General features: G+C 44.3%; 1 protein-coding gene across 1 annotated transcript in view; it reads right to left on the bottom strand.

Annotated features, from left to right (window-relative positions):
* LOC142040580 (uncharacterized) overlaps positions 1–23,383 on the bottom strand; it is a 51,185-nt gene that overhangs the window by 5,658 nt on the left and 22,144 nt on the right. The window contains exons 14-31 of the mRNA XM_075048663.1: positions 23,229–23,298; positions 22,277–22,414; positions 22,028–22,192; positions 21,454–21,548; positions 20,527–20,653; positions 19,519–19,774; positions 17,346–17,398; positions 16,839–16,939; positions 15,841–15,992; positions 15,271–15,409; positions 15,070–15,183; positions 14,356–14,535; positions 12,841–13,080; positions 11,957–12,113; positions 11,546–11,674; positions 11,045–11,171; positions 10,295–10,338; positions 107–8,713 (exon numbers count right to left, since the gene is read on the bottom strand). Coding sequence (XP_074904764.1) covers positions 107–8,713; positions 10,295–10,338; positions 11,045–11,171; positions 11,546–11,674; positions 11,957–12,113; positions 12,841–13,080; positions 14,356–14,535; positions 15,070–15,183; positions 15,271–15,409; positions 15,841–15,992; positions 16,839–16,939; positions 17,346–17,398; positions 19,519–19,774; positions 20,527–20,653; positions 21,454–21,548; positions 22,028–22,192; positions 22,277–22,414; positions 23,229–23,298 — 10,894 coding nt within the window. The remainder of the gene's footprint in view (positions 1–106; positions 8,714–10,294; positions 10,339–11,044; positions 11,172–11,545; positions 11,675–11,956; positions 12,114–12,840; positions 13,081–14,355; positions 14,536–15,069; positions 15,184–15,270; positions 15,410–15,840; positions 15,993–16,838; positions 16,940–17,345; positions 17,399–19,518; positions 19,775–20,526; positions 20,654–21,453; positions 21,549–22,027; positions 22,193–22,276; positions 22,415–23,228; positions 23,299–23,383) is intronic.

Below are 23,383 nucleotides of genomic sequence, written 5' to 3'. Positions count from 1 at the left end.
GAAGAAATAGCCATGATAGTAGAAGAAGTCACAGAAGACAGTGAAAGCAAGGATATTCTGCTGAAATAGCTGTTTGAAACCTTTCCAGAGGTAGACAGTGACATACCTGGGCTGCTTGTGGTAGTCAAACTTGTGGGAAAAACAATGGTGGCAGTACTTTGTCCAGTTAAGGAAACAGAAGTTAGAATATCTGTACTGATTATGGTGCTTCTAATTCCTAAGTGGGCTGGAGTGGAGGCAGTAGTAGGAGATAATGGAGCATAGGTTGCAACAGTAGAGCTTTCTGCAGGTGCAGATGTGGCTTTGGACATTGTGGTGGTTGGTGTGGTAGTCCTGGAGGTGCTGGTAGTGCTCCTGGGTGAGGTGGGTACTGTTGGGGTGGGTGTGATGATGGTGGTTGTGCCTCCTGTTAGAGATGGAGAGGTCTTGGTGGTGCTGGCCCTGCTGGTGGTTGTGATGGCGGTTGTGCCTTGTGTTGGCGGGGTAGTGTTACTGGGGACCGCCGTGGTGGCAGTAGTGGTTGTCCTTGCTGGCTGGGAGAGGCTGGTGGCGGTAGCGGGTGATGTTGGAGTCTGCGTTAGCAGAGAGGAGGTGCTTGCATGCACAGACGTGGCTTTGGACGTTGTGGTGGTTGGTGTGGTGGTCCTGGAGGTGCTGGTAGTGCTCCTGGGTGAGGTGGGTGCTGTTGGAGTGGGTGTGATGATGGTGGTTGTGCTTTCTGTTAGAGATGGAGAGGTCTTGGTGGTGCTGAGCCTGCTGGTGGTTGTGATGGCGGTTGTGCCTTGTGTTGGCGGGGTAGTGTTACTGGGGACCGCCGTGGTGGCAGTAGTGGTTGTCCTTGCTGGCTGGGAGAGGCTGGTGGCGGTAGCGGGTGATGTTGGAGTCTGCGTTAGCAGAGAGGAGGTGCCTGCATGCACAGACGTGGCTTTGGACGTTGTGGTGGTTGGTGTGGTGGTCCTGGAGGTGCTGGTAGTGCTCCTGGGTGAGGTGGGTGCTGTTGGAGTGGGTGTGATGATGGTGGTTGTGCTTTCTGTTAGAGATGGAGAGGTCTTGGTGGTGCTGGGCCTGCTGGTGGTTCTGATGACGGTCGTGCCTCGTATTGGCGGGGTGGTGTTACTGGGGACAACCGTGGTGGCAGTAGCGGTTGTCCTTGCTGTCTGTGGGAGTGTGGAGGTAGTAGTTGGTGGTGCAGGAGTTTTGGTGTTTATGGTGGAGGATTCTGCAAGAGCAAGTGTGGTGGAGAAGCCTGCAGTGGTGCCTGTTGTTTCTGATGTTGTCTCGCAGTGGTTACGGTCACAACACAGCACCTTGATCTCATAGTCAAAGCACATGGGGTACTTTTTGATCTGATCCTTATTTCTGCACACAAGCCCAGTGTCAAGGCTGCACTCAAATTTCTGTCCCAGTTTGTCCAGACTCCTATTAGGGTAATCTTTAGCACGGCACATGATGCCTTGCGGCTCGTCGCACAGTGCATACCCAGCAGCTCGGATTTTTGCAAACGTCTCTATGTCTCCATTTTGGCTACCGGGGCTAGGGGAATCCAAGTCAAACCACTGTGTCCAGGCACAGTGCTGCGGGCAGATGCTTGTGGTCTTGGAGGTGCTAGCAGTGAAGGTGGTTGGTGAGGTGGATGCTGTTGGAGTGGGTGTGATGATGGTGGTTGTGCCTCCTGTTAGAGATGGAGAGGTCTTGGTGGTGCTGGCCCTGCTGGTGGTTGTGATGGCGGTTGTGCCTCGTATTGGCGGGGTAGTGTTACTGGGGACCGCCGTGGTGGCAGTAGTGGTTGTCCTTGCTGGCTGGGAGAGGCTGGTGGCGGTAGCGGGTGATGTTGGAGTCTGCGTTAGCAGAGAGGAGGTGCTTGCATGCACAGACGTGGCTTTGGACGTTGTGGTGGTTGGTGTGGTGGTCCTGGAGGTGCTGGTAGTGCTCCTGGGTGAGGTGGGTGCTGTTGGAGTGGGTGTGATGATGGTGGTTGTGCTTTCTGTTAGAGATGGAGAGGTCTTGGTGGTGCTGGCCCTGCTGGTGGTTGTGATGGCGGTTGTGCCTCGTGTTGGCAGGGTAGAGTTACTGGGGACCGCCGTGGTGGCAGTAGTGGTTGTCCTTGCTGGCTGGGAGAGGCTGGTGGCGGTAGCGGGTGATGTTGGAGTCTGCGTTAGCAGAGAGGAGGTGCCTGCATGCACAGACGTGGCTTTGGACGTTGTGGTGGTTGGTGTGGTGGTCCTGGAGGTGCTGGTAGTGCTCCTGGGTGAGGTGGGTGCTGTTGGAGTGGGTGTGATGATGGTGGTTGTGCTTTCTGTTAGAGATGGAGAGGTCTTGGTGGTGCTGGCCCTGCTGGTGGTTGTGATGGCGGTTGTGCCTCGTGTTGGCGGGGTAGAGTTACTGGGGACCGCCGTGGTGGCAGTAGTGGTTGTCCTTGCTGGCTGGGAGAGGCTGGTGGCGGTAGCGGGTGATGTTGGAGTCTGCGTTAGCAGAGAGGAGGTGCCTGCATGCACAGACGTGGCTTTGGACGTTGTGGTGGTTGGTGTGGTGGTCCTGGAGGTGCTGGTAGTGCTCCTGGGTGAGGTGGGTGCTGTTGGAGTGGGTGTGATGATGGTGGTTGTGCTTTCTGTTAGAGATGGAGAGGTCTTGGTGGTGCTGGGCCTGCTGGTGGTTCTGATGACGGTCGTGCCTCGTATTGGCGGGGTGGTGTTACTGGGGACAACCGTGGTGGCAGTAGCGGTTGTCCTTGCTGTCTGTGGGAGTGTGGAGGTAGTAGTTGGTGGTGCAGGAGTTTTGGTGTTTATGGTGGAGGATTCTGCAAGAGCAAGTGTGGTGGAGAAGCCTGCAGTGGTGCCTGTTGTTTCTGATGTTGTCTCGCAGTGGTTACGGTCACAACACAGCACCTTGATCTCATAGTCAAAGCACATGGGGTACTTTTTGATCTGATCCTTATTTCTGCACACAAGCCCAGTGTCAAGGCTGCACTCAAATTTCTGTCCCAGTTTGTCCAGACTCCTATTAGGGTAATCTTTAGCACGGCACATGATGCCTTGCGGCTCGTCGCACAGTGCATACCCAGCAGCTCGGATTTTTGCAAACGTCTCTATGTCTCCATTTTGGCTACCGGGGCTAGGGGAATCCAAGTCAAACCACTGTGTCCAGGCACAGTGCTGCGGGCAGATGCTTGTGGTCTTGGAGGTGCTAGCAGTGAAGGTGGTTGGTGAGGTGGATGCTGTTGGAGTGGGTGTGATGATGGTGGTTGTGCCTCCTGTTAGAGATGGAGAGGTCTTGGTGGTGCTGGCCCTGCTGGTGGTTGTGATGGCGGTTGTGCCTTGTGTTGGCGGGGTAGTGTTACTGGGGACCGCCGTGGTGGCAGTAGTGGTTGTCCTTGCTGGCTGGGAGAGGCTGGTGGCGGTAGCGGGTGATGTTGGAGTCTGCATTTTCAGAGAGGAGGTGCTTGCATGCAGAGACGTGGCTTTGGACGTTGTGGTGGTTGGTGTGGTGGTCCTGGAGGTGCTGGTAGTGCTCCTGGGTGAGGTGGGTGCTGTTGGAGTGGGTGTGATGATGGTGGTTGTGCTTTCTGTTAGAGATGGAGAGGTCTTGGTGGTGCTGGGCCTGCTGGTGGTTGTGATGGCGGTTGTGCCTCGTGTTGGCGGGGTAGTGTTACTGGGGACCGCCGTGGTGGCAGTAGTGGTTGTCCTTGCTGGCTGGGAGAGGCTGGTGGCGGTAGCGGGTGATGTTGGAGTCTGCGTTAGCAGAGAGGAGGTGCCTGCATGCACAGACGTGGCTTTGGACGTTGTGGTGGTTGGTGTGGTGGTCCTGGAGGTGCTGGTAGTGCTCCTGGGTGAGGTGGGTGCTGTTGGAGTGGGTGTGATGATGGTGGTTGTGCTTTCTGTTAGAGATGGAGAGGTCTTGGTGGTGCTGGGCCTGCTGGTGGTTCTGATGACGGTCGTGCCTCGTATTGGCGGGGTGGTGTTACTGGGGACCGCCGTGGTGGCAGTAGTGGTTGTCCTTGCTGTCTGTGGGAGTGTGGAGGTAGTAGTTGGTGGTGCAGGAGTTTTGGTGTTTATGGTGGAGGATTCTGCAAGAGCAAGTGTGGTGGAGAAGCCTGCAGTGGTGCCTGTTGTTTCTGATGTTGTCTCGCAGTGGTTACGGTCACAACACAGCACCTTGATCTCATAGTCAAAGCACATGGGGTACTTTTTGATCTGATCCTTATTTCTGCACACAAGCCCAGTGTCAAGGCTGCACTCAAATTTCTGTCCCAGTTTGTCCAGACTCCTATTAGGGTAATCTTTAGCACGGCACATGATGCCTTGCGGCTCGTCGCACAGTGCATACCCAGCAGCTCGGATTTTTGCAAACGTCTCTATGTCTCCATTTTGGCTACCGGGGCTAGGGGAATCCAAGTCAAACCACTGTGTCCAGGCACAGTGCTGCGGGCAGATGCTTGTGGTCTTGGAGGTGCTAGCAGTGAAGGTGGTTGGTGAGGTGGATGCTGTTGGAGTGGGTGTGATGATGGTGGTTGTGCCTCCTGTTAGAGATGGAGAGGTCTTGGTGGTGCTGGCCCTGCTGGTGGTTGTGATGGCGGTTGTGCCTTGTGTTGGCGGGGTAGTGTTACTGGGGACCGCCGTGGTGGCAGTAGTGGTTGTCCTTGCTGGCTGGGAGAGGCTGGTGGCGGTAGCGGGTGATGTTGGAGTCTGCGTTAGCAGAGAGGAGGTGCTTGCATGCACAGACGTGGCTTTGGACGTTGTGGTGGTTGGTGTGGTGGTCCTGGAGGTGCTGGTAGTGCTCCTGGGTGAGGTGGGTGCTGTTGGAGTGGGTGTGATGATGGTGGTTGTGCTTTCTGTTAGAGATGGAGAGGTCTTGGTGGTGCTGGGCCTGCTGGTGGTTGTGATGGCGGTTGTGCCTCGTGTTGGCGGGGTAGTGTTACTGGGGACCGCCGTGGTGGCAGTAGTGGTTGTCCTTGCTGGCTGGGAGAGGCTGGTGGCGGTAGCGGGTGATGTTGGAGTCTGCGTTAGCAGAGAGGAGGTGCCTGCATGCACAGACGTGGCTTTGGACGTTGTGGTGGTTGGTGTGGTGGTCCTGGAGGTGCTGGTAGTGCTCCTGGGTGAGGTGGGTGCTGTTGGAGTGGGTGTGATGATGGTGGTTGTGCTTTCTGTTAGAGATGGAGAGGTCTTGGTGGTGCTGGGCCTGCTGGTGGTTCTGATGACGGTCGTGCCTCGTATTGGCGGGGTGGTGTTACTGGGGACCGCCGTGGTGGCAGTAGTGGTTGTCCTTGCTGTCTGTGGGAGTGTGGAGGTAGTAGTTGGTGGTGCAGGAGTTTTGGTGTTTATGGTGGAGGATTCTGCAAGAGCAAGTGTGGTGGAGAAGCCTGCAGTGGTGCCTGTTGTTTCTGATGTTGTCTCGCAGTGGTTACGGTCACAACACAGCACCTTGATCTCATAGTCAAAGCACATGGGGTACTTTTTGATCTGATCCTTATTTCTGCACACAAGCCCAGTGTCAAGGCTGCACTCAAATTTCTGTCCCAGTTTGTCCAGACTCCTATTAGGGTAATCTTTAGCACGGCACATGATGCCTTGCGGCTCGTCGCACAGTGCATACCCAGCAGCTCGGATTTTTGCAAACGTCTCTATGTCTCCATTTTGGCTACCGGGGCTAGGGGAATCCAAGTCAAACCACTGTGTCCAGGCACAGTGCTGCGGGCAGATGCTTGTGGTCTTGGAGGTGCTAGCAGTGAAGGTGGTTGGTGAGGTGGATGCTGTTGGAGTGGGTGTGATGATGGTGGTTGTGCCTCCTGTTAGAGATGGAGAGGTCTTGGTGGTGCTGGCCCTGCTGGTGGTTGTGATGGCGGTTGTGCCTTGTGTTGGCGGGGTAGTGTTACTGGGGACCGCCGTGGTGGCAGTAGTGGTTGTCCTTGCTGGCTGGGAGAGGCTGGTGGCGGTAGCGGGTGATGTTGGAGTCTGCGTTAGCAGAGAGGAGGTGCTTGCATGCACAGACGTGGCTTTGGACGTTGTGGTGGTTGGTGTGGTGGTCCTGGAGGTGCTGGTAGTGCTCCTGGGTGAGGTGGGTGCTGTTGGAGTGGGTGTGATGATGGTGGTTGTGCTTTCTGTTAGAGATGGAGAGGTCTTGGTGGTGCTGGCCCTGCTGGTGGTTGTGATGGCGGTTGTGCCTCGTGTTGGCAGGGTAGAGTTACTGGGGACCGCCGTGGTGGCAGTAGTGGTTGTCCTTGCTGGCTGGGAGAGGCTGGTGGCGGTAGCGGGTGATGTTGGAGTCTGCGTTAGCAGAGAGGAGGTGCCTGCATGCACAGACGTGGCTTTGGACGTTGTGGTGGTTGGTGTGGTGGTCCTGGAGGTGCTGGTAGTGCTCCTGGGTGAGGTGGGTGCTGTTGGAGTGGGTGTGATGATGGTGGTTGTGCTTTCTGTTAGAGATGGAGAGGTCTTGGTGGTGCTGGCCCTGCTGGTGGTTGTGATGGCGGTTGTGCCTCGTGTTGGCGGGGTAGAGTTACTGGGGACCGCCGTGGTGGCAGTAGTGGTTGTCCTTGCTGGCTGGGAGAGGCTGGTGGCGGTAGCGGGTGATGTTGGAGTCTGCGTTAGCAGAGAGGAGGTGCCTGCATGCACAGACGTGGCTTTGGACGTTGTGGTGGTTGGTGTGGTGGTCCTGGAGGTGCTGGTAGTGCTCCTGGGTGAGGTGGGTGCTGTTGGAGTGGGTGTGATGATGGTGGTTGTGCTTTCTGTTAGAGATGGAGAGGTCTTGGTGGTGCTGGGCCTGCTGGTGGTTCTGATGACGGTCGTGCCTCGTATTGGCGGGGTGGTGTTACTGGGGACAACCGTGGTGGCAGTAGCGGTTGTCCTTGCTGTCTGTGGGAGTGTGGAGGTAGTAGTTGGTGGTGCAGGAGTTTTGGTGTTTATGGTGGAGGATTCTGCAAGAGCAAGTGTGGTGGAGAAGCCTGCAGTGGTGCCTGTTGTTTCTGATGTTGTCTCGCAGTGGTTACGGTCACAACACAGCACCTTGATCTCATAGTCAAAGCACATGGGGTACTTTTTGATCTGATCCTTATTTCTGCACACAAGCCCAGTGTCAAGGCTGCACTCAAATTTCTGTCCCAGTTTGTCCAGACTCCTATTAGGGTAATCTTTAGCACGGCACATGATGCCTTGCGGCTCGTCGCACAGTGCATACCCAGCAGCTCGGATTTTTGCAAACGTCTCTATGTCTCCATTTTGGCTACCGGGGCTAGGGGAATCCAAGTCAAACCACTGTGTCCAGGCACAGTGCTGCGGGCAGATGCTTGTGGTCTTGGAGGTGCTAGCAGTGAAGGTGGTTGGTGAGGTGGATGCTGTTGGAGTGGGTGTGATGATGGTGGTTGTGCCTCCTGTTAGAGATGGAGAGGTCTTGGTGGTGCTGGCCCTGCTGGTGGTTGTGATGGCGGTTGTGCCTTGTGTTGGCGGGGTAGTGTTACTGGGGACCGCCGTGGTGGCAGTAGTGGTTGTCCTTGCTGGCTGGGAGAGGCTGGTGGCGGTAGCGGGTGATGTTGGAGTCTGCGTTAGCAGAGAGGAGGTGCCTGCATGCACAGACGTGGCTTTGGACGTTGTGGTGGTTGGTGTGGTGGTCCTGGAGGTGCTGGTAGTGCTCCTGGGTGAGGTGGGTGCTGTTGGAGTGGGTGTGATGATGGTGGTTGTGCTTTCTGTTAGAGATGGAGAGGTCTTGGTGGTGCTGGCCCTGCTGGTGGTTGTGATGGCGGTTGTGCCTCGTGTTGGCGGGGTAGAGTTACTGGGGACCGCCGTGGTGGCAGTAGTGGTTGTCCTTGCTGGCTGGGAGAGGCTGGTGGCGGTAGCGGGTGATGTTGGAGTCTGCATTTTCAGAGAGGAGGTGCTTGCATGCAGAGATGTGGCTTTGGACGTTGTGGTGGTTGGTGTGGTGGTCCTGGAGGTGCTGGTAGTGCTCCTGGGTGAGGTGGGTGCTGTTGGAGTGGGTGTGATGATGGTGGTTGTGCTTTCTGTTAGAGATGGAGAGGTCTTGGTGGTGCTGGGCCTGCCGGTGGTTGTGATGGCGGTTGTGCCTTGTGTTGGCGAGGTAGTGTTACTGGTGACAACCATGGTGGCAATAGTGGGTGATGCTTTTTCCTGGATTCCCACACTGGTGATTTCTGATGTGTTTGGCATGGTCTGGTAACCTATTGTTGAGACTTGTGATGTGCTTTCTGTACCTGAGGTTTCCGTCAGATGAGTTGTGCTTTCTCCGTGTTCTTGTGACGTTTTAGGTAGTTCGGTTTTTTGCGCTTCAGTGCCTCGTGTTTGTTTTGTCTTCGTATTTATTGTAAGTGATGTTGTTTTTACAGCAGTAGTTTTTGTGAATTCTTGTGTGGTTCTTAGTGTTGTAGTTTGTATTTCTGAACATGGTTTGTAGCTGCAGCACGATATTCTGATTTCATAATTATAGCAGGACTTATTTTGTTGGTCTTTGTTATTGCATATTAATCCTCTGCTTTGATTACACTGTACTGTTTGGTTAAGATTGTGTATTTCTGTATCTGGTTGGTTTTTGGCTCTGCATTGAACATCATTTGGGTTTTCACACACAGTGTAGCCTTTAGCTGTGAGATTTTCAAGTGTTTCATAATCTCCACTGTCCTCTTTGTCTTCAGGCTGTGTGCTGTCATACCATTCTGACCATGCACATACTTTCTTCACACATACAGTTGTCACTGGTGTTGCAGTTGTCGTTTCTGTAATTAATAGGGGGAAATATAGGTCTTGTGTATTCTTATTAAAGAAAGTGCCAGGAAAAAATTATTCATCTTCCATACATTTTAATGTTGTATGTAGTATTATATATGTTAATGTAGTGTTTTCATTTTAATGAACTTGCTTTGACAGTCTTGAATTTCATTTCCAAGGTAGGTTTTGATCTCATGTTTGTATTATTTTTCTTGTGGTACTTTATGTGGCATTTATTAAAAATTTGTAGTTAAATGTAGCTGATATGATATCCTTTTTGTGGAATGTCAATACATAGGATAAAGTGATCTCATGATTTCTATGGTATAAGTAAGAGGAAGTTTTATTCTCCTTGGTATTATCTCTGTACTTAATTACACTTAACTGCATAACCACATAGGCTTTAAAATATTTTTAAGGGATAATGACTTTTCTACTTATTTTAGTATTATAACATTTAATATATTTATACGTATAAAATATAAAATATATATTTAACACATACGTATTTTATATATAATCATAATAATATAGAATACACATATACACTATATATGAAATGTATAATTTAATAAGTATTTTCTACTTCTTTTAATAAGATTTCTTTTCATATTCTTAGCATTATGAAGATAACCATGTGGAATATATACCACTTTCTTCATATGAATGTTGCTTAAAAAAAGACTTAAAGTTGAATATTTATTTCTTGCTGTAGTATTGTATAATTTTGTGGAAATACTTCTCACAATTTCTCGGAATTATATGGTCACTATAATGAGTTAACCACAGAAATAATGTAGAAGTGTACTGCAGGAGTAGAAGGAATCTGTTGATTTGGTTATTAAATACAATTAGGAAAGGTTCCAAAGAATGGGTTTAAATAATTTGAGCATTCTCTCAAACTAGATTTCTTATCTTCAGTTTGCGCTAATGTGGTCAGTAATTTAAAAAATGGCTGTAATTGTCTTTTGTGTTTTCAAAAGTTTGTCTACAACTGCTGGTTATTGTTTGCAATGAAATGAGGAGGAGATTCTCCAGAGTACAATGATTAATAAGCTCTGTTATTTTTTCCCCTGGAAAAATCATGGTTAACCAGAGAGACTGAGTTTGTAAAAAATGCTGTACTCATTTCTACATCCTTGATTATGGTTGTCTCTGGCAACCAAAGCTGCCAGATGAATTGGTGGCTCCAGCAGAAGGCAACAGTTTCAAGTAAAATTATATGCCATTAACTGGTGAAAAGGCCCTCCCTTTCAGGCAATTTTCAGTCACTTCCAGAGATTTTTCAGTTATTTTAAAGAGTATTAATGTGTACCTGTAGGCTGACTTGTAGAAAACGTTAACGGGGTTGTTGTAGAGATGCCACATTTAAAGATATTTCTGGTTATTGTTCCATTGACATCACATGTTGCACTGAAACACCATCCAGTTCCATCTGTGGTGCTGTAGATGAGTTCACCATATTTATAGCTGTTCGTTTCATATATGCAGTGGCATGCTGTAATTCAGAAGAAGTTTACTGTCAGGCAGCTATGAAAAGATAATATCCAGTATTTCATTTTCTTAATAATTCCTCTTAGCTCTCTTACCTTTATCATCAAACTTGCACTGTAAACCTTCTGATGTGCATTCACTGAAATAAAAAACATAAAAACCTACATATTTTTTGATTATGAGGTAATTCTATTAGTCATCTTTCTGCCAGATACTAACATCAAAAGACAGGACACTTTATTTGTGTTTATTCCTTGAGTGTCCAGTTCATGTTGGCTTTTTTTTGCCATTGTTTTCCAAAATCTTTCCTTCTATTAAACCCAAACTTATAAATAGAAGTGAAGCTAAATAATATGCAAAGCTACAGGTAGAAGTCTTAAGGAAGGCTTGCCTTCTTTCTTCCTTATCACTTTCTTTGCACTTGCAATGTTTTTGTACTAAAAAGCAGGCTAAAAAGGGAAAGAGTCTGAATACTACAAGCAGTATAAGAATGTAATAAAATCCTTGGAAGTAGACCCCTATTAGATATGTGTACTCCTGGAACAATATTTTTCCTGCCATAGGAATGGGAAATAGAGAAAGCCTGGTCATAAAGGACTTGCTGTTCTTGTTGTATCTTTATGCTGAGGATTTACAACGTAATCAGGAGCAAATTCAACAGAACATAAAATTACATAAGAACTTCTTACTACTAATGTAATAAGAAACTGGCATTAGATAGTAAGGCATTATTTTTACAGAGGCAGCATAAACTAGTCCTGTCATGTAACAGGAACATGCAATTTCTCACTGCTGTTTTGATTGCTTTTCCTTGTACAAGATGAGGCTGGTATGTTAAGTCTTACCACACATGACATTCATCCCGTCTATATATCTTTCCATCTTCATTATCATAACAGTCACAGAGACTAACGCACTTCATCTGATCCTCATGAAAATATGGCTTGTCTGGTGGGCAGTTAGGGTAGCAGCCTGAAGGAAGGGAAAGGGCATATAGAAGGGCATAGAAAAGGTGAGAATGAGATACAGTCAGCAAAAGTTTTATTTGTGCAGAATGTGTTTGCAGGTCTTGTTTTTAATGGTCATAATTTTTACTACTGAATTCTTTCCAATAATTCTACAAGAAATGCAGAGTACTAGCATCAGCAGAGCCCACCCACAAAGATTTTGTCCCAGAGATATTTTTAACTCTGATTTCCATCCTCTGCCTCCATTCATGTGGATGCAATGATGTTGAAGAGATTGAATGGTGCAAATGCAGCTGATGGGGGAAATACACTCCGTTAAAGACCATTAAAAATATAATAAAATGTACCCACTTAAAGGTACTTGCAGCTCTCTTTTACCTTCTAAACCTGGCAAGTTATGGATGCATTTTCCACCTGGGTTCCTACAGGTCTTCATACAGGAGGCTCCACAAGGCTTATAGTGCCATTCACATTCCCCTTGTTGATTGTAGTAATCACAGAACAGTGCTAAGGAGAAACAGAAATTTGGACATGTTCAGGAAAAAAAAAGAGAGCTTTTTTTTGACTCATGTCTGTTCTTCATGTCCCCGCAATGCCGCTTGAACAGTCTCAAAAACTGTGAATAAATAGGTGAAATTGTGTGACCATCAAAACAGCTTAGTGTGAAAAGTCTACACGGTTAGATTATAATGCTCATACATAAGATACCCAGACTGTGTGTTCAAGGACATCAGCAAGGCACTGTACATATAACTACACTCTCAGAAGTGTTTATGACATAAAACTCACGACAGATTGATGGGGTTCTCCAGGCTATGCAGACACCAACTTCACTACATGCTTGAGCATATGCAGCTACTGCTGTACAAAAGCAATCGCAGTCTCCTCCAGTGTCACATGCACAAGCATCTGTCACACATGCTTGGTAATATTTTGCTGGTTCAACCTGTTATTAAAAAGAAATGTAATACTATACATCCTGCCTTCTAAATTCTTTCTTAGCTTTGCGAGGGTGATTTTCTTAAAATTGTAGTATCTCAGAAAAAAGGCCTACATCAGTAATTTCTTTTCCTTTTGTTTATATACACTGTTAAACACCAGAAGTGATGCCAGATGATATATCCAAATCACGTATTGATGGATTTTTAGACACACAGACTTGGGTCTAGTCTAATCTAGTGGAAGATTAGATCCATGTTCCCAAGCAATATTAGGCAACTGCACTTGAAAATGAAGGCCTCTACCAGTGGAAAGAACTAAGGTGATAGGAAGAGCACAGAGTTACCCTGCATTGTTTGGTATGTACTTAGTGTCAGATAAAGGCTATGCTGATACTTCATTACTATGTTATTATTTCTTTGAGATTGTGTTCTGTACGTGGTATTTGAGAATTTTTATTCAAGTAACACTACAAGAAAATATGTAGTAATTATGAAACTACGGTTCTTTTGTAATAGGTTGGTATTTCCTATGAACTAAATGTCCTGTTATTTCTTACGGGTAGGGGCTATAAATCTGTCCCATTGAGTGGGGTTCTGATTGAAGTTTTCCTGACACAATTCAAAGTGAAACATGCTAATGAATTAAGCATGCATGTTAAAATGTATGAAGATAACAGCTTCAGTAATACACAGATCTAATCTTCACACAGTAAACTTCTGCCCTGGTAATACCTGAGAGTGACAGGCAGCAAAGATGTTGCTGTTGATGATGCTACACTGTTTCTCTGACCAGGACTTTCGATAAGGGTTGGTAGAACATGGGTCCTTTATGCTGTGAGCATCAGGACATGTAGAGGATACTTTCCAGCTGTTTCCAAACTCTAGGACATTCTCTACCACAGACTGACTCCTTGTGGTAAAGTCATTGATGCCATTGCCATCATAATTTCCACAGAGGCCGCAGATCTGTCCCTGCAAAAGGAAGTAAATAAAATAACAATGGAGGTGAGGAAACTTGAAACAACATCTGAGACTGAAAGAATACTTGAAATTCAGCTCTTAGAATGGTGCCATTCTATTCCAGCATTCCTGAACATCTTCATCTTTTGTTTCCTCAGCAACAGAACATGACCACTAAGGGTAGAAGGATACTGCTGTTGACTTTTCTTCTTTTAAATCTGAACAATAAAACCATGTTTGTCATTGTAACTTTCTGTCTTTGAGATATGTCTTTAACAACGAAATGAGGACTCAGCTGACTAAGTTTTCCATTTAAGCCTTGTTTTGTACAATAGATGTACATATAAAAAAACAGCCTTACAAAGCTGTCATAAATACTACCAGTCCAGCCACATAGTCTACTCATTGAGTCTTTACTGTTACGACTGCTCACAGGTATAAAAATAAATTACATTTTCCTCACACATCCAGAAATATCCCTTATTCTAAATTTATGGATCTGTAAAACAGTGATGGGCTACAATAGATGCTATCCATTCTGTATGAATATAAGGTGCATACTTTCCATATTACTACTATTTTTATAAAGTACTAGTGGGTGAGGCAGCAAAAGAACCTATGATACTGGAATAAATTTGTATATCTAGTTCTAAATTACACTTAATTTACATATCTAATTGAAATGTCACTATGGTATACAATAAGATAGCAAATTCCTCATTTACTACAGTTTTTAGTACTTATATATCATAAGCTAGGAGAAGGAGTATGACAACAGGAATGTTTTCCTTATCACCTGTGTACATATATGCTTGAAAAATACATGGTAACACTTTACAAGAGGCTTTCCCTCATGAAATTTCACTTCTTTTTCTTGAAGTATGATAATTTGATTTGTGTGTCAATGAGAACCGGAAACAATGGATTACTTTCAAGATCAAGACTACTTAATTGATTTCTACACATGTAGCTATGTAATTTTAATAAGGTCTAATAACCTTTACCAAGGTTCAGTGGGTAATTTCAACAAAGTCAAGTCCAAAAAAGTGGTTTGCCAACTCAAGTTCTGTCAGGCCAAATAGGCACTGAAACCTGCCTTCAGGGCTCAGAACAGCAGCAGGATGATGACATGGCTTCATGAGGCACCAGAGGAATGAAAACCAACATGGGATGTCCTTCAGGAATGCTAGACACATCACCTGTTTGGAATCTTGGCAGAGTCTCAACAAAATTCACACCCAGTCCAAATCTGGACTGTAAATTGCCATTTAACTCCTAGTTCCACACCTTAAAATCAGGGCTGAGCTTGATGAAGATGCTGGTTTTCTTGTCCCACATAAGGATCAGTCCGCTTGTGGTCTCAATTACCAAGTACATACCCATATAGCGGACTGTGTATGGCACCTCATCATTTTGTCCTCTCTTTACGACACTGACATGCTCCTCACCAAGTATCAGTTCATAGCTCTGAAAAAGGAGGAAAAGGTGATTTGAAATGAAGTCAATAGCTGCAGTTGTTGCTCTCAAACATGTTTCCTGCTTTTAAGAGTACTATGAATAGTTTATATAATGAAAACAAATAATCCAAATGTGATAAATCAAAACTATATAGTTCAAATCTCAGGTTCATGGTACTGTGGTAAAAAGGTATTTTAAATGGCGTAGGTCAAAAAAAAGGGTGTTTTGGCAGTCATGAAGGAGCTACATTGCACAGAATAAAATAATCTTCTGACATGACAGGCTAAATTTCTGCTAAAGACAATTTTTCTGTAGACCTGTAGTTTGCCCAACAGTGGTATAAGATAGGGTGGGAAATGGAAAAGATAGAGAGCTGGGAAGCTCTACCAAACATTTCACTTGAATCTAATTTAAGCTTAATTTACAAGTTGATTTGCTTTTTAAAATATTTTTCTAACTTCCTTGAAGGAATGGATATCTAGGCTTCTCCTAAGTCCTAAACAGACACAGAACAAAAGTGGTCTATATGCAAAAACTTCTTACCTCTAAGAAAACTTTGATAGATTTTGAGCAAGTTGTCCCAGTGTTGCCACAGGGAATATTTTCAGTGATAACCCTGAAGGTCCCATTGGCTGTGCCACTCTTCCCACAGTGGTCCTGGGTAGAGAATATAATTTAAAAATGTATTATTTTTGTATACATGATCAAGATTATGCCTCATTTACTATTGCTAATTATCAGTACCTGGACTAGTGTGTATTCACAGTTTCCGTTGAAGCTGAACCTTTTGTCATCAAAGGTATTATAGTGACCATCTCCATAAACAACACAAGTGCCCAGACATTGATCTTTGGTGCATTCCCACTTCCTATTCTTGCATACACTAGGAATAAGAATAAAACATTTTAATAATAAAACAACTCACTTTTTTGTGTAGACATACACCAACAACTCAGTATGTGTTTGGCAACTCATCCCTGGTAAATGTTATACTGATTCTGGAGTTAAAGTAGTCTTTTACATTTTTCCTGTAAAGAACTAAAGCAAAGTTCTGTTCTGCTACTCTGAATGCATTAACTGCAAAATAAGATAATACTTAATGAACACTGTAGTCCCAAAGGTTTCCTCTAATTCTGTCCTTTGACCATCTGCCTACATCAGAAAGAAACGTGCTCATACTGTTTAATCCAAAACTAAAAGATCCAGCAATTGATGAAATGTGCAATCCAAATCTTTCCTCACTGCTATAGTATTTAAGATCTTTGGAAAGGCAAATGATGGAACCAGGAATGCTACTTCTGAGGAAATATTTACCAGGTGTTACAGTCAACATTGATCTTTTCCTCAGGCTGATACATGGCTTCATTGTGAATACATGGACATTCCTCTTCAGGAATACAACCACCATTCCCATCTAACACGAGCCCAGCTGGGCACATGCAGCCAGATACACATTGTGTCCTATACTGGAAAAGTCAAGAGAGAGATATAATTTCAGAATGAAATAATTACTATAAAAAAAGGAAGATTAAATTCTCATAAAATGTCTTTATATGGTCTTATTGCTGCCCAGCTTAAATGGGAGAGGACTAAGAATTACTTATAGGACAATGGAACAAAAAGGAAGTTATTAGCTACTGATTTAACAGAATATGAATCTGTTAAAGATAAATGTTTTATGTATGCCAATCCTGTTTGCTCTGCTGGAGCCTGTGAAATTTGAAATACATTGAATCTTAGGTCTTGTTCTGTGTTAGCTGAAGAAGCCTTGCACTTTGTAGTGGGTGATTTGTTATTGAATGGATCTCTAAAAAGAAAATAAGTAATATTTTTTTCCAGTTTGGTTGAGTTACATTGAAATCTGCTTATCTCATATGGTACTTATTCACAAAATGGCATGTGGCTACTATGCACCTAGGTGGAGTGATATAATTATATGTGCAAGAAGTTCACAATTGCATCATGGTATGAGAAAGAATGATTTCTCCTAGCCAGTTTATAGCCAGTAATTTTCTCCTAAAGAAGTAAAATGTGTGGCAGAGCCCTAGATATTTTCACTACTCATTACTGTTACCTGAAGTAGCTGAATAAAGGTAGACACTAATCTTATTAATTAAATTGGATGTTACTTTATTATGTTTTGGTCTAAGGGTCCCATTGTTAATGCTTCATAACATAGTTTTAGACTTTTGCTACAAGAACAAAGTATCTGTGTTTTAGATTTGGAGTAGATCAGATAGATCAATTACTTTAGCACCAAGAGCACAGACAAAACCTGGAAATACCATTTCATCCAACCATGGCATACTTACACACTGCATATCCAGAGTCTGGCAACTTTTTTGACATTCTGCTCCAGTTGCTCCTGCAGTGATATTTCTACAGTCAAAGTAGACCATGGGAGATTCACAGACTAGAGGAAGGAAAGAAGAGAGAGCAGTAAGAAATGGCACAAGGTTTATCCCACAACTGTAGCCATTAAAACCATTTAGAACTTCTTTGCAAATTATGTATTTAATTTAGTAGGGGTTGCTGTCCCTATTCATTCTGCTAAATAGATTCACTTCAGAGCATTGAATTCCCAGAAAAAAACCTCACAGTATTTCAGAAAAAAATCTTTGTGAAAAAGAGGTCTTATCATTAATCTAGGTTCACTCCTGCCTTTTATGAAAACCGTTACCCTATAACTACATGAGAAATACTTCCATTATTTAAAAATCCATTAAGAAAAATCAATTCTATCAACTATTTTTGTCCAAAACCTGGCCTGGAGAAAAAGATAAGTGTAAGATTTTTTTTATTATTTAATTTTTTTTTACCTTGAGTTGGATTGGGTGCTCCAATGCAATTCAGTCTTCCCTGGATGCAAGTGCTGTAAGAGAGGGAAAAACATTTTTTTCTCCTTCTCTCAACCCATGTACTAAGACTGAGAGCTACTTCTCTCTTATCAAGTTTCAGAATTTTCAAAGGAATTCCAGAATGCTGTTTTGCAGTCTCAGGAAAGAATTTCCCTCAGTACCACTACCATTGCTGCTTTCATATGAGATCCATTATTGCTTAACAGAAAAAATCATAGGTTGAAATGAGTACATGTCTCCGTTTGTTACTTACTTTCTCATAAGATCTCTCCTTGCTGGTGTTGTCATAATTTTATGCTTGAAAAATCATAGAATTAAATAGAAAAGGCAGCTAAATACAATTGTTCTATAAATCTGGAAATATCATAGAATCATGCAGATTGGAAAAGACCCTTAAGATCATCGAGTCCAACCATAAACCTAACGCTGCCAAGTCCACCGATAAACCATGTCCCTAAAGTGCCACATGTACACGTCTTTGAAATACCTCCAGGGATGGTGACTCAACCACTTCCCTGGGCAGCCTGTCCCAATGCTCGATAACCCTTTTGGTGAAGAAATTTTTCCTAATATCCAATCTAAACCTCCCCTGGTGCAACTTGAGGCCATTTCCTCTTGTCCTATCGCTTGTTACTTGGGAAAAGAGACCGACCCCCACCTCGCTGCAACCCCCCTTCAGGTAGTTGTAGAGAGCGATAAGGTCTCCCCTCAGCCTCCTTTTCTCCAGGCTGAACAACCCCAGTTCCCTCAGCCGCTCCTCACAGGACTTGTTCTCTAGACCCTTCACCAACTTCGTTGCCCTTCTCTGGACACGCTCCAGCACCTCAATGTCTTTCCTGTAGAGAGGGGGCCAAAACTGAACACAGTATTCAAGGTGCAGCCTCACCAGTGCCGAGTACAAGGGGATGATCTCTCCCCCAGTCCTGCTGGCCACACTATTTCTGATACAGGCCAGGATGCCGTTGGCCTTCTTGGCCACCCAGGCACCACACTGCTGGCTCATATTCAGCCGGCTGTCAACCAGCACCCCCAGGTCCTTTCCTGCCAGGCAGCTTTCCAGCCACTCTTCCCCAAACCTGTAGTGTTGCATGGGGTTGTTGTGACCCAAGTGCAGGACCCGGCACTTGACCTTGTTGAACCTCATACAGTTGGTTTCAGCCCATCGATCCAGCCTGTCCAGATCCCTCTGTCGAGCCTTCCTACCCTCCAGCAGATCAACCCTCCCACCAAGCTTGGTGTCATCTGCAAACTTTCTGAGGGTGTGCCTGATCCCTTCGTCCAGATCATTGATGAAGATCTTAAAGAGAACGGGCCCCAATACTGAACCCTGGGGAACACCACTTGTGACCGGCTGCCAACTGGATTTAACTCCACTCTCCACCACTCTTTGGGCCTGCCCATCCAGCCAGTTTTTTACCCAGTGAAGAGTATGCCCGCCCAAGCCTTGAGCAGCCAGTTTCTCCAGGAGAATGCCGTGGGAAACGGTGCCAAAAGTCCGGGGATACAACATCCACAGCCTTTCCCTCCTCCACTAAGCAGGTCACCTTGTCACAGAAGGAGATGAGGTTAGTCAAGCAGGACCTGCCTTTCACAAACCCATGCTGACTGGGCCTGATCACCTGGTTGTCGTGTACGTGTCGTGTGGTGGCACTCAAGGTGATCTGCTCCATAACCTTCCCTGGCACTGAGGTCAGACTGATAGGCCTGTAGTTCCCCGGATCCTCCTTCCAGCCCTTCTTATAGATGGGTGTCACATTTGCTAACCTCCAGTCAACTGGGACCTCCCTGGTTAGCCAGGACTGCTGACGAATGTTTGAAAGTGGCTTGGTGAGCACTTCTGCCAGCTCCCTCAGTACCCTTGGGTGGATCCCAACCAGCCCAATGGACTTGTGTATGTCTAAGTTGTGTAGCAGGTTGCTAACCATTTCCCCCGGGACTATGGGGGCTTTGTTCTGCTCTGCGTTCCTGTCTTCCAGCTCAGGGGAATATGTACTATTCTTAAATTTGAAAATAAAGTTGAAAAATATGAGAGAGCATTGTATTGAAGGCAGGGTGAGACAAGTTAAAATGCAGCAGATTTTAATAAGAAAATACATGTACTATTGCTTGAGTGTTTTACAAAAGATTCACTTACCATACCAAACCATTTTCATGGACAACTTCTCCAAGTGGTATGGGAGATCTTCTGTAGTAACAGGGGCATTCATTAGCAGGCACACATTTGCCATTCTCGTCCATGTAGGTTCCATCTACGCAGGTGCAGCCATCAACTGGGACAAACTTAATGTTGCATGTAACATCGGGCTCACTCAGAGACCGACAAGTGGGTTGACAGGAAGCAATGGTATAGCTGTAGTTTAGCGATTTGGGACATGAGGTGCTGTATTTTGCTTGAGAGAAGAAAATAGAATAGGTTTGTTATTTCCAGGTGGTAATTTCTGGTGCAAAAAAGAAATCATAAGTAGTAGAAATAACATGTAAACAATACTGTACTACCTCTGTCTATGTTGCATCTTTCATGTAAATCTATTTCTGAATAATTCCAGAGTTAGACCTGAAAAGCTAATGTAAATGTGGAGTAAATGATGTATGCAAAGAAGAAAATATTTTTTCAAATGAAATTTCAGAAAGAAACCTCCATTTGGTGCTGCCATTCATTGCCAAGACTTCTAAAACTTTTGAAGTATGAGAGAAGATGTCTCCCTGAATGTCTCCTGGTATGCTGAAAACAGACCTAGTGCATCAGTGGAATGTAGCGTGCAGCTTCAGAGACCTTTCCTTTGCAAGTGTTCTGGTTAGTATTACTAGAACTGTTATTCTAATACCTCACATTTGCTCTACAATAACTTGTGATATATAAAACTGCAGTGAAATTCAAAGTTGCACAGAAACAGGTGGAGGCACTTCCATAACCGTAGTCTCTTTCCTAAGCAACCTATGTCTCCCATCTCTTTGTATTCACTTTTGCTAGCAATGAATTGATTCTAAGGGAACAGCAGAGAATTACTTCCAGGAGTGCACTTAGCAAAATCCCTTCCTCAACACTTACTATATTTGCCTGGAAATCAGTATAAAATAATCTCTGATCAGCAGTTTTTGTTGATGTGTGTTCTTAGGAAAAGGGATAGTTAAGAGTACTTACAGCAGACATCAGTCCTCCATCCATGCAGCTGGATTCCTTTTGCAGCACAAGCTCTCACATAGGAAGACAGGGCTGCACACAGACAATCCTCACTATTTTCACAGTTACATGTGTCAAACATGCAGTTCTAAGAATGCAGAGAAAAATAAAATCTCAGCACTGGTAACATGGTCAATCTTAAAAAAATGAATGTTGTTTTTCTGGTCTTATGCGCTAATCCTTCTTCAGATATGCTTACTCATAGAAAACACTGACATAGCTTTATCACTTTCCAGTCTTTGCCTATGTTTCCTGACAGGGGAGAATGAAGGTAATGGAAATTCAGTGGATATCTGCAATTATTACTGGGAAATAGTGGTCTTAAAGTCTGTTATATATTTAACAGCTTCATGTTCCTCTGAACCATATTTATGAATATGCTACACTATAGCATACAAAGCTCTATTCACAGTATGCAGTCTAGACATGTCATTTCACCAGTGTCCATACCTGGATGATTCATAGTGAGAAGAAAGATTGGCAACACATTGATAGCAGAATGATGATAATTAGCTAATGGGATTTCTGTGCCAAGTAGTTATTAATGAGATACAAGGCTGATGAGACAAAAATTCACTGATATTCAAACAAGCATTTGACATGCCTACATACATTCCTACTATATGTGTATATCCATCCAGGAATAAATAGCTGCCTTTTCATTTGCAAGCAAGTCAGGATCCTGAAGCCAAGACTGACAATTGAAATAAGGTAATATTACAACACAAACAGAAACACATGTTGAAAGAATTCGAAGTGTTGCAGCACAGAAATGAAAGTACAGACATTGCCTAAGATGAGACATGTCTGGAACAGTCCTTTTCTGGTAGCTAGTTGCAGTGATCCTGTTCTCTTGTTTCTAAAGGGAAAAAAAGTCTAACAAAGTACCATGTGGTAAACAGAGGGATTCACTGCATAGTGACAGTCAGCAAAAGGTCCCTTGCTGTCAGTTAGTAGTCCACACCAATGCTGAGCATATTTTTCTGTGAAGAGAACAAACAATACAAATGCACATTACTCTGTTTTTCATTAGTCACAAAACCACACTGCCCTGGTCCATGAAGCCAGTTCTGAAATTATATCAAATCTCTCCTTCTCCTGTCTTTTTTTCACTCAGCTTTTGGGCTGAGGTTCCTAAAACCAAAGAAGAGGACTTGCTGAAGGGGACGAATGAAAGATTTCCAAAGATACTCCTGCAATCCACTCCTCCAATACCAAGTTGTCAGCTTAGACATCATCTCTGTTTTCAATGACCATACAGTTTCATTCAGTTATGTTTCTATGACTCTTCCTTATTTTGTTACTTATCCCTAGTGCTTTCATTTTGACTATTTGTTTCTGATTTCAAAAGTATGTTTTTACCAAGTATGTAAGTCTTCATTCTCTTAACTTTGCTTTCCAACAGATGTGTTTTCCTCAGGGATAGGCAAAAAAAACCCTAGAAAAAATTCTAAGTACACACCATTATCAATGCTGAGTGCACAAGGGTTCTCAAAACTGTGCTGGATATTAGGACATGAAGCCTGAGTTTTCCACGTATTAGCAAATGCTGTTGCTGTTCCTTCAATTATTCCACTCATGACCCTGAAGTCATCAGTTTGGATATTATTGAAATTTCCACAGAGACCTGTTGAAAAGCAGTGAAAAGTTTATACTGCTCATACAAGACAGAAGACATTAAGCAAGATGTTCTTATATTTCATTCACTTACCACAGGTCTGGTCTTTGAAAATAGGATCCAGTCGCACAAACACTTGCATGATGGGTATGATTTGGATTTCAAGGTGGACGCCAAAGTTTGTCTGCATGATGATGAAGAATGATGAAGGTCTGAACACAGTGGCATTAGCTACAGATGAAAAACAGAACGATCACTTTCTGAATGAGTTCAAATGCTGGAAACAGTGCATCATTATACCATTATTCTTGAATTCCTAGCGCAAGTGTTGCAAATTCTGAGGTCAAATAAAGCCAATCTTTATGAAAATGAATGAGAAATCTAAATCTAAATTTACAGTTCAGAATTTGGTTGTAGCTACCAAGTTGTTAACTTTATTCGCTGTCTCAACATTAAGCAGTTCGAGATTACTCCTTCCAAGAGAATAAGAAAACTGTATGGCACTGAGCATTAAAAAGAATACTTCTGGTTTTGTTTCTCAGCTTGTTCAGCATACATTGGAGCCCTCACTTCGCTGGAAAGGGAGAATAAGCAGATCTGGAGGTCAGAGATATTGCATAGAATCATTAGTTATTGAGACAGAGAGCAGAAATCAAATTTCTGTCTGAGGAAGTGTGAGCACAGGAGTGGTAAGTTGAAAAAAAAGAAGAGGTAGAAGAGGTAAATAGATGTCTTCTGTGTTCAATTTTGTGCAGTGAGAAGGAAGTAATCCTTACAGTGATTAAATCAGGGCAGTCTAAATGCTCTTTGCTTCTGTTTGAACTCTTGCCTATGCTTGTACTGTCTCCTATTTCTTTATGATACTAAACTTCCCACTTCTACTTCAGAAGCACTTGTGTGACTCAGGAAATACTGTGAAGAGAACTGAGGTGTGAACATGGAAGTTCTGAACAACTCCTTTTATCTTCCATAGTTTAAGAAAAGAAGCAGGTGTGGAGTTGAAGTTCTGAGATAATTGCTCACGGACTGTTGGAGAAAAAAATACCTGCTGAAATGGGCAGCTGGGTGTAGATCGAGTTCATAAACACACCACCATCAGGTTTGACCTCGATGAGCTGATAAGGAAGAGGAACAAGAGGCAACTGTGTGAAGGATAACTGTAGTCCAAAAAGTAATAATGGTGATGACTCCAGTGATATT

Source organism: Buteo buteo, chromosome 16 (assembly GCF_964188355.1).
Source record: "Buteo buteo chromosome 16, bButBut1.hap1.1, whole genome shotgun sequence".
Classification (NCBI taxonomy): Eukaryota; Metazoa; Chordata; class Aves; order Accipitriformes; family Accipitridae; genus Buteo; species Buteo buteo.
This window is presented reverse-complemented; position numbering and strand designations above follow the sequence as displayed.